This window comes from Giraffa tippelskirchi, chromosome 14, assembly GCF_054371585.1.
Source record: "Giraffa tippelskirchi isolate mGirTip1 chromosome 14, T2T-mGirTip1v1.2.pri, whole genome shotgun sequence".
Classification (NCBI taxonomy): domain Eukaryota; kingdom Metazoa; phylum Chordata; class Mammalia; order Artiodactyla; family Giraffidae; genus Giraffa; species Giraffa tippelskirchi.
Window position 1 is genome coordinate 64,029,251 of NC_137288.1, and position 17,534 is coordinate 64,046,784.

At 40.7% G+C, this 17,534-nt stretch overlaps 1 protein-coding gene across 4 annotated transcripts in view; it reads left to right on the forward strand.

Annotated features, from left to right (window-relative positions):
• The window catches only part of DCC (DCC netrin 1 receptor), a 1,991,552-nt gene that overhangs the window by 1,588,786 nt on the left and 385,232 nt on the right, over window positions 1–17,534 (forward strand). For all 4 annotated transcript variants that reach the window (XM_081562140.1, XM_081562141.1, XM_081562142.1 and 1 more), the window contains one exon: window positions 6,886–7,040. In XM_081562140.1, coding sequence (XP_081418266.1) covers window positions 6,886–7,040 — 155 coding nt within the window. The remainder of the gene's footprint in view (window positions 1–6,885; window positions 7,041–17,534) is intronic.

Here is a 17,534-nt window from a genome sequence, read left to right on the forward strand (position 1 = left end):
CGACTAGCGAAAGTTTGCTTTCAGCTGTTAAAGAACAAATGGGGTCATCAAAAGCCACCTGCCAATCTTTGTAACAACAAATCTGTGAAGGGTGACATGGCAGTAAATGTTATTTTCTTAGAATTCATTGGTATCACATTTGACGTCACCCAGTAGGACCCTAGGAAGCCTCAAAGCAACCTGCACCAAAGCCCAGATATCACAGGGCTGGGGAGCTATGCTAGGAAACTCGGGGAACACCATTCCTTCTCCAACGCTGTCAGCAAAGCCTCTTCCCTTTCAAAGAGTATTGCCATTTTCATTATTGAAACTTGTTCGATGCCTCTAGTTCTGATGACTTAAAAAAAAATTGAAGTATAGTTGATTGACAATGTTGAGTTCATTTCAGCTGTACAGCAAAGTGATCCATATATATGTACATATATATGAATATATGCATATATTCATATGTATGTATTCATATTCATATATGTGTGTATGCGTGTATGCATATATATGTTCTCTTTTATTTTCTTTTCCATTATGGTTTATCACAGAATATTGAATGTAGTTCCCTCTGCTATACAGGAGGACCTTGTTGTTTATCCGTTCTCTGTGTAACAGTTTGCGTCTGCTGACTCCAAGCTCCCAATCCATTCCTCCCCCGCTCCCCCTCCTCCTCTCAACCACAGGTCTATTCTCTACATCGGTGGGACTACTTTTTTTGATTTGACTTACCTCTGTAAACAAAATTAATCTGACAGAAAATGTCAATATTTATATGCTTTTCTTTGTGATTGTACATCTTATTACTTTCTTCTTTCAAATTGTGGAAAGTCCTCTTCTTGAACTCAAGAACACTTCCTTCCTATGAAGTTGTGATTTTCTTTTCTTTTTTTTTTTGTATAATAACAGAAATAACAGCAATAGTAACTGCCACATATGGAAGACTCCATGAATACCAGGTCTCATGCCTACTGCTATATATGGTTTACATACAGCATCTCATTGAAATCTCTAGAAACTCTGTGAGGTAAATGTTTTTACAGCACCAACTAGCACTTGAGGCAGAGAAGGCAATGGCACCCCACTCCAGTACCCGTGCCTGGAAAATCCCATGGACGGAGGAGCCTGGTAGGCGTCAGTCCACGGGCTCGCGAAGAGTCAGACACGACTGAGCAACTTCACTTCCACTTTTCACTTAAATGTATTGGAGAAGGAAATGGCAACCCGCTCCAGTGTTCTTGCCTGGAGAATCCCAGGGACGGAGGAGCCCAGTGGGCTGCCGTCTCTGGGGTCGCACAGAGTCGGACACGACTGAAGCGACTTAGCAGCAGCAGCAGCAGCAGCACTTGAGGACTCTGAGGTTTAGATGAATTAATGAGAAAGCTGACAAAACAGCCCTTGGCTTTAAAATCCTGTGTGCGTGTGTGCGCACTCAGTCACGTCTGCCTCCTTGTGACCCCATGGACTGCAGCCTGCCAAGCTCTGCTGTCCATGGGGTTTCCCAGGCAAGAACACTGGAGTGGGTAGCCATTTTCTCCTCCAGGGTATCTCCCCAATCCAGGGATAGAACCCACGTCTCCTGCATTGGCAGGTAGATTATTTACCCCGTACCATCTGGGAAGCCCTAAAAATCCTGAATCTTCTCCCTAATCTACCTAGCAGTTTGATGTGACCTCACTCTGATAGCATAAGCAGATTTCTGAAAATTGGCACATGACTTGGAAATGTTTAGATTAAATCTGTATTTAAAGCTATTAAGTGCCCACATTGGAGAAACTAATGGTAAATCCAGGGCATCTGGTTAGAGGAGGGACTGAGATCACTATCATGGAAGTATTTTCTAAAGATTCTTTGTTCACATTGTGTAGAATATTGCAGAAATATCAGTTTTCCATATCAATGAACATAATTTTTTCATAACCCTTACTAATTTGGGATATTTTTGAAAGCTGCTGGAGATTATAGGAACCTAGAATGCCCTTCCTTGTGATGAAATCCAACATCCCCTTTGAACGTAAGTGATGTTTCTATTATATGATCTTTGACATTCTTACCTGGACACATCTTGTCTTTTTCTCCTCTGAAGAAGGCCTTTTCAAAGGATTATGCCAGCACATCCTAGAACACAGCTATTTCACATAAATTATTTAGCTCAGTTCAGTCGCTCAACGTGTCCGACTCTTTGCGACCCCATGAACTGCAGCACACCAGGCCTCTCTGTCCATCACCAACTCCCAGAGTCCACCCAAACCCATGTCCATCGAAGCAGTGATGCCATCCAACCATCTCATCCTCTGTTGTCCCCTTCTCCTCCCGCCCCCAATCCCGCCCAGCATCAGGGTCTTTTCCAATGAGTCAACTCTTCACATGAGGTAGCCAAAGTATTGGAATTTCAGCTTCAACATCAGTCATTCCAATGAACACCGAGGATTGATCTCCTTTAGGATGGACTGATTGGATCTCCTGGCAGTCCAAGGGACTCTCAAGAGTCTTCTCCAACACCATAGTTCAAAAGCTTCAATTCTGCAGCGCTCAGCTTTCTTCACCGTCCAACTCTCACATCCATACATGACCACTGCAAAAACCATAGCCTTGACTAGACGGACTTTTGTTGGCAATGTCTCTGCTTTTAAATATGCTCTCTAGGTTGGCCATAACCTTCCTTCCAAGGAGTAAGCGTCTGTTAATTTCATGGCTGCAATCACCATCAGCAGTGATTTTGGAGCCCAAAAAAATGAAGTCTGACACTGTTTCCACTGTTTCCCCATCTATTTCCCATGAAGTGATGGGACCAGATGCCATGATCATAGTTTTCTGAACATTGAGCTTTAAGCCAACTTTTTCACTCTCCTCTTTCACCTTCATCAAGAGGCTCTTTAGTTCTTCTTCACTTTCTGCCATAAGGGTGGTGTCATCCGCATATCTGAGGTTATTGATATTTCTCCCGGCAATCTTCATTCCAGCTTGTGTTTCTTCCAGCCCAGCGTTTCTCATGATATACTCTGCATATAAGTTAAATAAGCAGGGTGACAACATACAGCCTTGGCGTCCTCCTTTTCCTATTTGGAACCAGTCTGTTGTTCCATGTCCAGTTCTAACTGTTGCTTCCTGACCTGCATACAGGTTTCTTGAGAGACAGGTCAGATGGTCTGGTATTTCCATCTCTTTCAGAATTTTCCACAGTTTATTGTGATCCACACAGTCAAAGGTTTTGGCATAGTCAATAAAGCAGAAACAGATGTTTTTCTGGAACTCTCTTGCTTTTTCGATGATCCAGCGGATGTTGGCAATGTGATCTCTTGTTCCTCTGCCTTTTCTAAAACCAGCTTGAACATCTGGAAGTTCACGGTTCACGTATTTCTGAAGCCTGGCTTGGAGAATTTTGAGCATTACTTTACTAGCATGTGAGATGAGTGCAATTGTGCGGTAGTTTGAGCATTCTTTGGCATTGCCTTTCTTTGGGATTGGAACGAAGACTGACCTTTTCCAGTCCTGTGGCCCCTGCTGAGTTTTCCAAATTTGCTGGCATATTGAGTGCAGCACTTTCACAGCATCATCTTTCAGGATTTGAAATAGCTCAACTGGAATTCCATCACCTCCACTAGCTTTGTTCGTAGTGATGCTTTCTAAGGCCCACTTGACTTCACATTCCAGGATGTCTGGCTCTAGGTGAGTGATCACACCATCGTGATTATCTAGGTCATGAAGATCTTTTTTGTACAGTTCTTCTGTGTATTCTTGCCACCTCTTCTTAATATCTTCTGCTTCTGTTAGGTCCATACCATTTCTGTCCTTTATCGAGCCTTTCTTTGCATGAAATGTTCCTTCGGTATCTCTAATTTTCTTGAAGAGATCTCTATTCTTTCCCAATCTGTTGTTTTCCTCTATTTCTTTGCACTGATCGCTGAGGAAAGCTTTCTTATCTCTCCTTGCTATTCTTTAGAACTCTACATTCGGATGGGAATATCTTTACTTTTCTCCTTTGCTTTTTGCTTCTCTTCTCTTCCCAGCTATCTGTAAGGCCTCCTCAGACAGCCATTTTGCTTTTTTGCATTTCTTTTCCATGGGGATTGTCTTGATCCCTTCTCCTGTACATAGTCAGTTATGAAAGCTGTCCTTCCTTATAGATACCCAAGGAGTTTGGCATACAAATCGGACCTTCAATGACAACTAGGTTGCTTGAAGGTCTAGAAAATGTATCATGAAATGACACACAGCAGGTGATAGTTATCCTCATCCTCACAGTGGTTTCTGAACACCCACTGTCCCTTCTTCCTTGTAGAATTTCATGTCTTGTACCCAAAGTCCCCATGATCCAAATAGTCTCCTTGGTTTTCCCCTGTTGTTGAATGATACTGATTCTGGACCTAAGAATTAAGCCCCAGATCTGACTCTTAACTGGGATTTATGAGTCCTTGGCAAAAAAATTTTAAAAAGTGTTGTTTCTCTATATCTTACTTTTGCATTTGTAAAATAATGATAATGAAACCATCATATTTATATAAAAAGAGATGAAGCACATATAACAGCTCCTCTACTGAAAGAAAATAAGATGCAAGAATCTACGTTCATAAGGCCTACAATCTGATTATGAGGATTTTCTTTTAAAAAGTAACGTTTGGCCTAAGTAATTTTAGTTTGGTAGAGTCAGTGAGTGTGATGTGTGGTACACGGGGATATTATCTGATGTTTCTTAGTCTTACTATAGGCCACTATTGAATCCCACCAAACCCCTCCCCAGCTATGTCATAATTCAGCCTTGTGGCAACTTAACACAGTACTCATACAGGAATGCCTAAACCTGGGCTATATCCAGATTCATATGGGATGTTTGGATTTCAGTTGTTTATTGTGATAAAATATACATAATATAGCACTTACAATTCTAAGCATTTTGAAGTGCAGAGTTCTATGGCATTAAGTGCATTAAGTGCATTTACCTTGTGGAGCGACTCTCCCCAGCCTCTATCTCCAGAATTCCCAACTGAAACTCTGTGCTCATTAAATACTAACATCACATTCCGCCCTCCTCCTTGCCCCAGGTTAACACCTAGGCTTCATATTTTAATTATGAGTAGGACTAGATAAACTCATGCTAACTGCTATAACAACTAAACCCTCAAGCTTATAATGGCTCAAGTCTCTCTGACTCTAGAAAGTAGAAAAATGATGTTCCTGATTGACAGGCAGTTCTTCTCCCAGGTCCATTCCAGAATTCTTGCCGAATTTGGACTCCTCCATCATGATGTGGGGCTTCCCAAGTGGCTCAATGGTAAAGAATTTGCCTTCCAACGCAGGAGATGCAGGAGATGCAGGTTTGATCCCTGGGTTGAGACAATACCCTGGAGTAGGAAATGGCAACCCACTCCAGTACTCTTGCCTGGGAAATAGCATGGACAGAGGAGCCTGTCAGGCTACAGTCCATGGGGTCACAAAGAGTTGGACACAGCTGAACAACTGAGCACACTCAGCATCAGTGTATGGGTTCCAAAGTCTGACTGCTGCCATGTGGTTTCTCTCGCCAGGCCTGGAATCAGCATGAATGTGTGCACTCACACGCATTGCTTAAACCCAGTCACCTGGGTTCCTGTAGGCTTCCCGGGGGCCAGGACATAGGATCCAGTGCACGGAGAAGGAGAAATGAGTTTGAGGAGGAGCCAGCCAGTCTCAGTCATGTCAGTGAAATTAAGAGTGTATATATACCCAAGAATCACCATTCATGCCCTTAGAACTTTACTTTCACTTTTCTCTTTGGAGATTTAATTTGCCCTGTCAGAAAAACAGATTTCATCTGAAATATCTCCCCAAAACAAAATAAAACTTGTAAAATTGAAATGAACGTATAATTCCACTGAGATGCAAGAGGTGTCATCTAGAAATAGAAACCTTAAGAAACAGTTGAGCGGCTTAGAAGGAACTCCTGCTTCACATTCAATTACACGAGACCTGTGAGGATATAAATATCTAGAATCATGTATGTCCTTAAAGCATACTTGAGAGGGTCTTGTTTCTAATGTATTAGGATCTATATCCATACGATTTGTCTTCTCTTAATATGTACTATAAATCCCACCATGATCAGCATGTTAATTCATTTGTTTGGAACCACTAAGGAAGATCCCTCGGAGGAGGCCATGGCAAACCACTCCAGTATTCTTGCCTGGAAAATCCCATGGACTGAGAAGCCTGTAGAAGCAGGCTACAGTCCATAGAGTCATAAAGTGTTGGACACAACTGAAGCAACTTAGCATATGCACACACACTAAGGAAGGTTTTAATTGGAAAATGAATGGGATACATGTAGTAGTGGCTTGAAGAAAAGGCAAGAAGATGTGTATTGTACATCCTTCTCACACAGGAGGGAGTCTACTTCCTTTTGCTAACTTCACTTAACATAACCACAGGACTTCAATCTCTATACACATCAGCATTTAGCATCTGCGTTTCCCTTTCTTATAATGGAAGGAAATAAATGCATTGTTTGGCAGTACTGACAAAGACTGACTTGTGGAATAATCGAAACCCTAATTTCTGTCATTAGCTCAGTGTTTGCAAAATGCATCTTCCTGCCTGCACTCCAGATGTTCATTCTTATTTTACTAGCTCTTTGCGTTTTGACGCTAAATGGTAAAGTGTCAAGGGGAAAGACTTTAGTACGCAAGGTTCATGGGAATGGCATAAACTTGAACGCCCCAGAAACCCTGCAACGTTTATTTGTAGGCCCTTCCAGTCCGTTTGCATCCCAGAGTGAGCCTCTGAGATCTTGCCTTACATGCAGAGTCAACAGGAAATGAGTAAGCAACCTTTGGATCCACCTTACTGCTCTTGCTTGTTAAGTAAAGGTTGTGACTAAAAGGATTCACGTGGGAATCATCTTTTCCTGGGACTTTTATTTCCTAGGGAACGAGCAGTGAATACATCGCAGCCGGGGTCCCTCCAGTTTACTGTGGGAAACCTGAAGCCAGAAGCCATGTACACCTTCCGAGTCGTGGCCTTCAACCAGTGGGGGCCTGGGGAGAGCTCTCAACCCATCAAGGTGGCCACTCAGCCTGAGCGTGAGTATGGGATGGGAAGGGCAAACTTAGGAAGTACTCATATTCGTCAGCGATATCTTTGAACCCCTTCATAGTAGTTTACTGAGGTGACAAAATAAAAGGAAGATTTCTGGAGCAACACATTTACCCTGGAGGTTTTCAAAGATAAGATAACTTTTTAACAAAATGGCCTCCTCACTTTGGCCAGGTCTGCAGAGCAACAAATAAACAACTAGGAAGACCTGATCCATCCATCTGGCCTACATGTCTGCTCTCAAGTGAGTGCCTCCACCAGTCAGTACTTCATCATCAGCGTTGGGTTTCAGCCTCCTTCACTGATTTTTTTCAGATTTTTCCGAGCTTGTATATGAAAAGTATTACATCAGAGAAAAAGAACAATGGTATAGGACTTCTCAGTACAGGGGCTTATTCAGGAACTTGCTCATGCATTGAATGCCCTCCAGAAGCTTCCAAAAGCAAACCCAGATTAAAAAAATCAATTTCTACTGGGCAATCTCACTATCCTATAATGTAAATCACTATATTAAGCTCCACAAACAAAATAATGCTGCTAAATATTCTCTGACCAAATTATAATTTAGTGATTTCTACTTTTATCATGGAACAAACAGCCCCCAAACTGCACTTTTGAAAGAGATTTCTGTATTTCTTAGAACATTTTGAATTCTCTACTAAACTTCTAATGTTATTTGGAAAGATTGATTGCCAATGAGTAGTTTGCCAACTTTATTTTGTTAAGAGTTTTAAAGAATTGTAATCTAACCATTAAATGAACTGAATGACTACTTGCGACAAAGTACATTCTTCAGACATTTAGACACCTAGTTTCATCTACTCCTGTTTGTATTTTTTTTCAAATGATGCTGTTTTATTTGTATTCCTGATCATTTTATTTAAAACAATAGCTGGCTTCAAAATCACCTCACATGCTTTTGGAAGAACAGGAAGTAGAAAATATTTTAATTGGTAAATAAGAGAAAATAATCTTTGGATTAGGTCACTTGTTAGGGATTTGAAATCAGCAGGTGAAAGAGCAAGCACAGGCCCTCTGAGAGGTGGTCTGGGTGCTGGTATCATCCTCTACTCTGGGCAGAATGTCTGCTCCTTTTTCATTTAGCTAAGACTTCAAAAGACCAGATGGGAACAGATGGGAATAAAGTATTTGTCGGGGGTGAGGAGAAGACTAAGCTGTACAAGTCTGAGAGATATTTGCATCACAGAAATAAAACCTCACACAGCATCTTTAAAGCCATAAAAAATGTGCACATTTCAGGTCATATATAGAAAATGCAGGCACCCAGACAGGACCAGCTAAATAGTTGCAGGATCCAGAAGCTACAGTAGCACATCAATCCATGCTCTACATGGGACCCTCCTGAGCATGGGGCCTCGTGCAGCTTCCTTAGTCGTGTGCCAGCAAAGTTGGTCCTGCTTTCAGGTTTCTGCTCTAAAAAATGTGTTGTTGCTCTTTGGGTTTAAATCACTAGATAATGCTGATTTCCACTTCATAGTGTTTATGGTCACATATAATTTGAGTCATCAATTTTCTCGTTGACTCTCTCTTTATAGGTCATACATAGATAGATAGATAGATAGATAAAGAGAGAGATAATCAATGACTTTTATAAATATTTGGTATTTTTAGTCAATAAACCTGAATAAAAATCAATTAGGTCAAAATATATATCAGTTCAGTTCAGTCGCTCAGTCGTGTCCGACTCTTTGCGACCCCATGAATTGCAGCACGCCAGGCCTCTCTGTCCATCACCAACTGATATATATGTTTAAATGGTATATGCCATGTTGTGTATAGACTGATAGTTGAAAAACCCATAAAAATTCTCTAAAAAGATCTTGTTCAGTTTTCTCATGGTAGAACTTAAACTTTAAAAGCATGTTCATTTTCAGAAGATCCAATTTCTGTGGATTGTCTGAATCCTTTGCTTTCTAATCCAACTATTATCCTTGGGATTGTTTTTGTGTACTTTTCTGGGCTGACTGGCTATGATTACATTACATTGCTGATAAAAATTCTACAGTCAGCCTCATTTCTAAGGCTGAGCAATGTTATTTTTCTTTTATCAATACCATTTTTCCCAAGTATCCAGCTTGAAAATCAATTTCCAGAATTTTTTTTTAAAGGCCAACCTTTCCAAGTCAAGAGATAAGAAAGTCTTCCACTTGGAAAAGGACTAATAGTAATACCTCATTTCATTAACAAAAAAAAAAAAGTACTCATGATACAACATTTTTGGTAAAATTAATAAAAAAAAATCAGTCTGTGATTATTTGTATTACACATATGGCATTAACTTTTCTAAAGCACAAGCAATGACATAATTCAACTGACAGTATATTTAGTGAATATCCACTGTTTTTAAGGCTGTTCCACAGTGACTGAGACACATTAAGAAAGCATACCTATGTAATGAAGTAATAGTACTTAAAGCTCTAAGAAGCTTCTTGAGGAAGCAAATGTTTTAAATATGTAACAATAATAAAATAGGTAAGGAAACCTGTAAGAATTTGTTCAGTGAAATATTAAAAATCTGAATCGTAGATTTGCTTATGAGCCCATTACGTGTGATGGCCTCCGGCATCTGCTCAGCCTCTGTGTATGGTGCCGAATTGAATCTTGGCGATAGAGTTTTGGGTGAATTAGAAAAGAATAGCTTTATTGCTTTGCCAGACAAAGGGGGACACAGTGGGCTCCTGCCCTCAAAAACTATGTGTCCCCACCCAGGGAAGTTTGCTGAGGAGTTTTATGCTCAAGAGTGTAGGCACTTGCATTCCTTTTTATCTCCTCTCTTGATATAATCTTGATGAGCTGGTTCCTTTAGTCTGGCCTCAAGTGGTCTTCGGACTTCACAGATGGCACTACTGGTAAGGAACTCATCTCTCAATGCAGGAAATGTAAGAGATGCCAATTCTATCTCTGGGTCAGGAAGATCCCTTGCAGGAGGGCATGGCAATCCACTCCAGGATACTTGCCTGGAGAATCCCATGGACAGAGGAGCCTGGCGGGCTACAATCCATGGGATGGCAAAGAATTGACGCGATTGAAGCGACTTAGCACGCACACACATGTGCAAGTGGTCTCTTCTCTAGTATGAAGAATGCTGACATCTTCCACTTGCTGGGTTTTAATTCCATAAAGGACTTAAAGGCATTGTTGTGTGTAGCCCTTGGGGCAGAACCAGGCCCCTGCCCCAAAGCTGCAATGCTATTTCTTAGCTCTTCCTTCTTTGTCTTTGCATCCCTTTCCTTGCTGGATTAGCAACTGTTCGAACCTGCTTTTTGGAACTCCAGGAAGGTCATGGAGGCTGGGATCTGTTCCCTACAGGGAATGGGGTGGGGGAATGGGGTGGAATGGAAAGGATGGGAAGGCTTCTGTGTCCACCATGTCTAGAGCCCCACAGGATCCTGCTTGGTTTCACGTACTATCTAGGCAATTTTTATGCCTAAATCATATTGTGCCTGCCTCCTCAAACAAGTGCTTTATTACAAAGACAACCACCTTGATCCTTCGTATATCATCCATTCTTTCTCATCCCAAAAGCAGTCTGAGCATGTTTATAGAAAACCACACTGGGCACTGGTCTCTGTAAGCATTTACTTAAAATCTAGCATAAATGATTATAAGGCATAAAATAAAGTCAAAAACCCGAATGAATAAAATCTGTTCCTTATTGGTATTATCGTTGCATGCAAGTTATATTTTCTCCAGAAAATGAAAGTAGAAAGTTATTCTGTTTTTGACACATGAAAGTGTCTTAATTTTTTCACTAAGGGCGGTGATAGTGGCCTTAGCATGCTAAGCATATTTTGGCCTTTAATGACAACAGTTGTTTTACTAAATCACCTCTCTTCTTACCACTGTGTGGAGTAAGAATTATTTCCTTCGCAGGCCACTGTTTATTGGTGGATGACCCAGTTGGGTTTCATTGAGAGCTGCCCTTGGAGAATTAATCTCTTACTGAGTAGCTAGGTAGACAGGAATAGTTCAGCCTAGATACACAGTACTTTTAGAATAGCTTTTTGCATGTGCAAAACAGCCACCTCCTTCAATTCATTTAGATTAAGAGTCTTGTGGTGCTCACTCGCTGCCTTTATTACAGATATTAGGATAAATAAATAATGTTATCATGACTAATAGGTAAGACATGTGTATTTTATCTTCTGTATTAACACAAAAATGCCACTTGGCAATTTAACACTATTTCTGGGGTAAGGAGCACTTCATTTCCCCCAAGCCTGTTCAGTGAAACACCGATGTCTGATTTGGATCCAGCGCCTTAGAAATCCCGTCCTTTGTTGCCCCTTCCCTCCCCTCCTGTCCTGCCTCTTCTCCCCCTCCCCTTCCTCCCCATCTTTCTCCTCCTCTTTCTCTTTCTTCTCTCTCAGCTTCTTATAAGCTCATCTTTCTATGTTTTTAGAGAAAGTTCAAAGGCTGAGTTTATTACTTGGTTAAAATTTCAGAATCTAGAGGCAGAGAGGCAGGGGGGATGCTTTCATTTTTCTCTCCCTGACAAAATGATCTTATCTTGTGAAAATGGGTCTCGTCTGGGTATGCAATTGCTTGCTCATTTTATCACGGTTTTTCCAAATGTGATGTAGTAATTGTACACTAAAATGACATAGCTTTTATACAAATTGAATTTCAAGTTTTTCATATTATTTGAAAATATAAACTCTATTATGAAAACCATATTCTCAAGGAATCAACCCTGATAGAAAATACATCTGAAATATAAATCAGCCAGCAACTATTTCTAAAAGTGCATACATACTGCAGTAATCATTTAAAGAGATCAACAGCCCAAGATCCAGTTTATGAAATAATCACCCAGAACACAAAGGCTTGATTTATAGGAAGGTTTGTGTCTCCTGATTATATCTTCCTTTGGCTCACTCCTTGCTCCTTCCCTCTGCCTTTATGGTGTATAATTTCTCCACTGAATTATCAGCCGGATTTAAGTCCCTGCCTGCTTAAGACTTGTCTAATCTTTTCATGCCACATGTGGAGGATTTTTGAATTATTATTTGGGGTCCTTTAAGATGCTGTTAAGGCAGTTTAATCTTGAAGGATGTTAAAATGGACCACATACTGTCTGGAGGCTTGAGTTAGAGTGGGGAGCCTATTTGCTAGACCACAACCCAATTATCCACAAAACCCTTTTATAGTTAAGTGTTGTAAGTAATATTCTTAGTCCATTATATTCTTTACACTGAAAAGATGAATGAAAGCAACCACCAAATTGAGTGACTTTAGGATATATTATCTAGAAGAATAGATATATTTGCCTTTTTCATCCATCCCTGGGTCTTTTTTTTTCCTTTTTATTCTAAAAAGACTCTTCTTGTATAGTTGTTACAAAACTTGAAAAGTCTCTGAATATTATGTCTCCACATATTACTGCCTATATCTTAGGAGAATTGTCTTAATCTTTTTTTCTTAAGTTTTTTTTTGTCATGTGGATCATTTTTAAAGTCTTTATGGAATTTGTTACAATTTATTGCTTCTGCTTCATGTTTTGATTTTTTGGTCATGAAGCATGTGGGATCCTAGCTCCCAAACCTTGGATGGAACCCGCACTCCCTGCATTGGAAGGTGAAATCTTAACCGCTGGATCACCAGGGTCATCCCAAGTTTCTTAATCCTTGAAACCTCATTGTCCTCAATTATAAGTCGGAGATATTATTTACTCCACCTCTTTATTCTGCAAGCTCAGCCTCTTTGTACACGGGTGCCAAATCAAACCTTGGAGACAAGAGTTTTGGTGAAGTAGAAATGAATAACTGTGTTGCTTTGCCAGGCAAAGTGGTCTCCTGCCTCTGTGAAAAACTATGTGTCCCAACCCAAGAGGACTTGACCAGGAGTTTGACAGCAACAGTTCAAGGGTGGTGAAACCGTTTACCTCAGATTGGGACTTGAACCCATGTGCAGGGACTCGAACCCAGCCAGAACCCAGCTTGGGACTTGAACCCACGTGGCTGGGACTCGAACCCAGCCAAAACCCTGCTTGAGACTGGAACCCACATGCCTGGGACTTGAAGGCCCAACCAGAACCCTGCTTGGGACTTGAACCCACGTGGCTGGGGCCAAACCCATGGTACCTGGTTTCAGGGCCTAATAAAGCTGAGGTTCTTAATGTCTCATTGCAGAAAAAATTCAGTGAGAGACAAAGCAATAGGTGAGAAGTGGGTTTATTCAGATTCAGAGAGAAGCACACTCCACAGACAGCGTGTGAGCCATCGCAGAGGGCACGTGTGGCCACAAAATGTGGCCTGGTTAGTTTTTATAGGCTGGGGAATTTCATATGCTAATGAGTGGGAGGGTTATTCCAACTATCTTTCGGAAGGGGTGGGAGTTTCCGGGATTTGGCCCACCACCCACACCTTGGTCTTTAGACTGTGCCTTGGAACTGTCATGGCGCCTCTGGGTGTGTCATTTCACTTCCTGATTGAGGAGCAAGAGCTGGTCTTGTCTGCTGTCTTGGTCCCATTTGATTCTCACCAGTTTATGTTGTGTCCTTGGCCTATGTCCTTCTTTCAGAAGTTGTGTCCTCCCACTTTGCCTCCTGTTAGTGGGATTGCTGAGGACACTAGGGCATGTACAGGATCTCAGGTGGTCAGTCTTATCTTGACGAGCTTTTGTGGTCCTGTGAATCTTGTCTCAGCTGATTTCTTGGCTGTTCCTCCCTTGATTATCAACTGTTCCAATCTGCCATTTGAAACTCAGCAAAGGCCATGGAGCCTGGAGTCTTGCCTACGAGAAATGGGACAAAAAGGCTTCCGTGCCCGTGAGCCCCACAGAGTCCTTCTCAGGTTCATTACCAGATTGTAAAGATGAAATGTGATAATCTACGGGAAGCCCCCAAGTCTTACCTGGCGTCTAGTATGCAATCGATAGAAAGAGGTTTCCTGCCTCTAATGGGATCAAATGGAAACATAATTCCAACTGCCTTGCACTTGCAACTAAAGTGGGACATTCAGTAGTGTAATCATAAGGTAATAAAGCTAATACAATACCTTATTGATAGTTTGTATTTGGCTTGATTACTATGTAATCAACCATTTATGGATTTTATTACTTTCCCTGCAATCATCCTCTCCCTGTTAGCAGGCTATTGCAGACTCGTTCATTGTGTAATTTTGCTTCTTGGACATCTTTGCATCCCTAACTAAATTTTGAAGCTTTATGAGCAGAAAACACTCTATTATCCCATAAAATATGACACAGCATTGCCATTTTGTGACTAACTAGTGGGTTAACATTTGCTGGTAGAATCTGATTTGTACTTAATGTGTGGCAAAGATAATATGTATCAGTAATATTCATTCATCATGATTCTATAAATTAAGCAAACCAAGTAAATCACAGTTCAGTCTAGCTCTTTTTTTTTTTTAAATCACTTAACCTGGTTTCCAATTATTAACTGCCCTGTGTGGTGATTTGAGTGGATATTTAGGACAATGATGGAGGCAAAGTTGACTGTGAACCCATCAGCTGGTCCAGTTTTGTGTCATATACATGGCAATAGACTAGCAGTAGAAAGAAAGAAATTGAAGCACTGGCATTCTATCTTTTTAGGTAACATACAAATGCTGGTATAGTTTCAAAATTCTTTCACTGCAGAAATATTTTCAGGTATTACAGGATGGAAGACATTAAACGCTTATGCTGCGGCATTCACAGCAACAGAAGCTAAAAGGAACCCATTCAGATTTGGTGGTCAATTAGCGGGGTATTATGTCTTCTATAATGATATACATTAGTGGAAGAATTAGTGGTAGGCTTGTGAAGATGGGTTGTTTAATCGTGTTAGAAAAGTTTAGAGCAAAGGTGAGTCATTCTCTACTTACTCATCATTTATTCATTCACTCATTCAAAATGATTCTGTTATGCTAAGTCCTAGACTTCCATGGCCCAGTACAGTTACCATTAGCTACATATATCGATTTGCATTTCAACATATTGATGTAAAATAAAATTTAAAATTCAGGCACACTAACCACAACTGTCAAATAGCACTTAAAACTTAAACAGAATTGAAAACTAAAAATCCAGCACCTCATCAGTCACATTTCAGAAGTTCATATGTGACTACTGACTACTGCATGGGACAGCAGAGAGAACACTGCTATTACCGCAGAAAATTCTGTCGGGCACCCTGATCGAGACTCTGCTAGTTCAGAGGATACAAAAGCAAGTCAGATAATGCCCTGACTCCCAAGGAACTAGTAGTCTAACAGTTTTAAGCAGAACTCACTAGAAGCACATTTAATAGATTACTCCTTTTTGAATGTTGAAAAAGTTCTTTATGCATTGAGTTAATATAAAATATTTCTTTTAAAAAGACCAGAGAATCTAGATCTTAACATATTTTCTGATTAGTTATGCAAGGTTCTCTCAGTATTTTCTCAGTTTAAAGCATAAATATATATTTATGTATCTTCTTTGGTGGCTCAGTGGTAAAGAATCTGTCTGCCAATGCAGGAGATGTGAGTTTGACCCCTGGGTTGGGAAGATCCCCTGGAGAAGGAAATGGCAACCCACTCCAGTATTTTTGCTTAGAAAATCCCATGGACAGGGGAGCCTGGCAGGCTACAGTCTATGGGGTTGCAAAAGAGTTGGGGTTGCACAACTTAGAGACTAAAACAACAACACTTTCAGTGCACAATTAAAGATGAAAGACAAAAATGACTTGTTGCTTGGGTTAAACAGTGATGTAGCATAAATTCAGTTTTCCTCACTGTCACTCTCTCTTTAGGCACAAAGCATAATTCAGTCTCCTTCCAGTGGTGTAACCAAACATCTAGAGAAGTTATCTGCTCGGTGCGAAATTATTGAGAAAAAATGCTACCGATTTCTCACTGATATTAGGGAGTATGAAGACAGAGGCATGAAAGTGTCGTAATAATGAGGTGTGTCTGGAAAGTATGGGTATCTAGCAAGGGATAAAAAGGTTCCAAAAAAGTAGATATCTTTTGGGTTTAATTACCTCATTTGGTTATGTAGCCTACTAAAAATGAAGGTAGGTTTCTTGGAAAACTGAATCAGAGCAAAATAGAGCTTGAGCATCAACAGGGAAATTGTCATCATGCTGCTGCAGCCAAATAAAACTACTCCAAAGATGAAACAGCTGAACTGAGCTCTTTTATGGGATTCCTTCAGTTAGATCAGACACGATGGAGAGCTGGTGTTCATGACTAGTGAAGAGTGAAGACACTGAGAATATAGCTTTTTTTTTTTTTTACGTATTTATATATTATCTCAACTTGACAGCCGCTTTAATCTATGTGGTCTATAAGCAATTATTGAGCATCTACTGATGGTCAAGACTTTTTAAAGTGCTGTAAATAGAAAGTAAAATAAGATGGGAAAAATAGTATCCGCAAATATCAGGGATGAAATTTTTGGAGACAGTGTAGGTGAAGGAGAAATTGTTCTAAATTATACTATAGGTTCAAAGTTATTTCCACTTTTTAGCCTAAAGTTACAATTATAAGGTGAAAGTGAAGGTAATTAAAGTGTTAGTCACTCAGTCACGTCTGACTCTCTGACCCCATGGACTGTAGACCACCAGGCCCCTCTGCCCATGGAATTCTCATGGACAGAAGAATACTGGAGTGGGTAGCCATTCCTTTCTCCAGGGGATCGTCCTGACCCAAGGATTGAACCTGGATCTCCTGCATTGCAGGCAGATTCTTTTACCATCTCAGCCGCCAAAGAAGCCTGAAGGAATATAAGGTATTAGTGTGTAAATATTATATAATTTAATGCATAAACATGCATGCATTTATATACACACATTTTGTGTTTTAGTATGAAATATGACAGTGCTTTTTAGAAAGTATCACATGAAGAAATTTAGTTGACTATCCTCATATGATTTTTGCTATTGTTTAGTCACTCAGTCGGAGAAGACAATGGCACCCCATTCCATTACTCTTGCCTGGAAAATCCCATGGACGGAGGAGCCTGGTAAGCTATAGTCCATGGGGTCGCTAAGAGTCGGACACAACTGAGCGACTTCACTTTCACTTTTCCCTTCCATGCACTGGAGAAGGAAATGGCAACCCACTCCAGTATTCTTGCCTGGAGAATCCTAGGGATGGCAGAGCCTGGTGGGCTGCCGTCTATGGGGTCGCACAGAGTTGGACACGACTGAAGCGACTTAGCAGCAGCAGTCACTCAGTGGTGTTTGCCTCTTTGCAGCTCCATGGACTGTAGCACACCAGGCTCCTCTATCCTTGGGAATTTTCCAAGCAAGAATACTGGAGTGGGTTGCCATTTCCTTCTCCAGGGTATCTTCCTGACCCATGGATCGAACCCACAGCTCCTGAATTGACAGACTGGTTCTTTACCACTGCACCATGAGGGAAGTCTCATCCTCATGGATACCCAAAATAAGTGAAATCCATTTTTAAAATCACTGTACTATTTGACAGATTCTTTTAACTGCTGATTATATTCTGCCTGGTGTAATG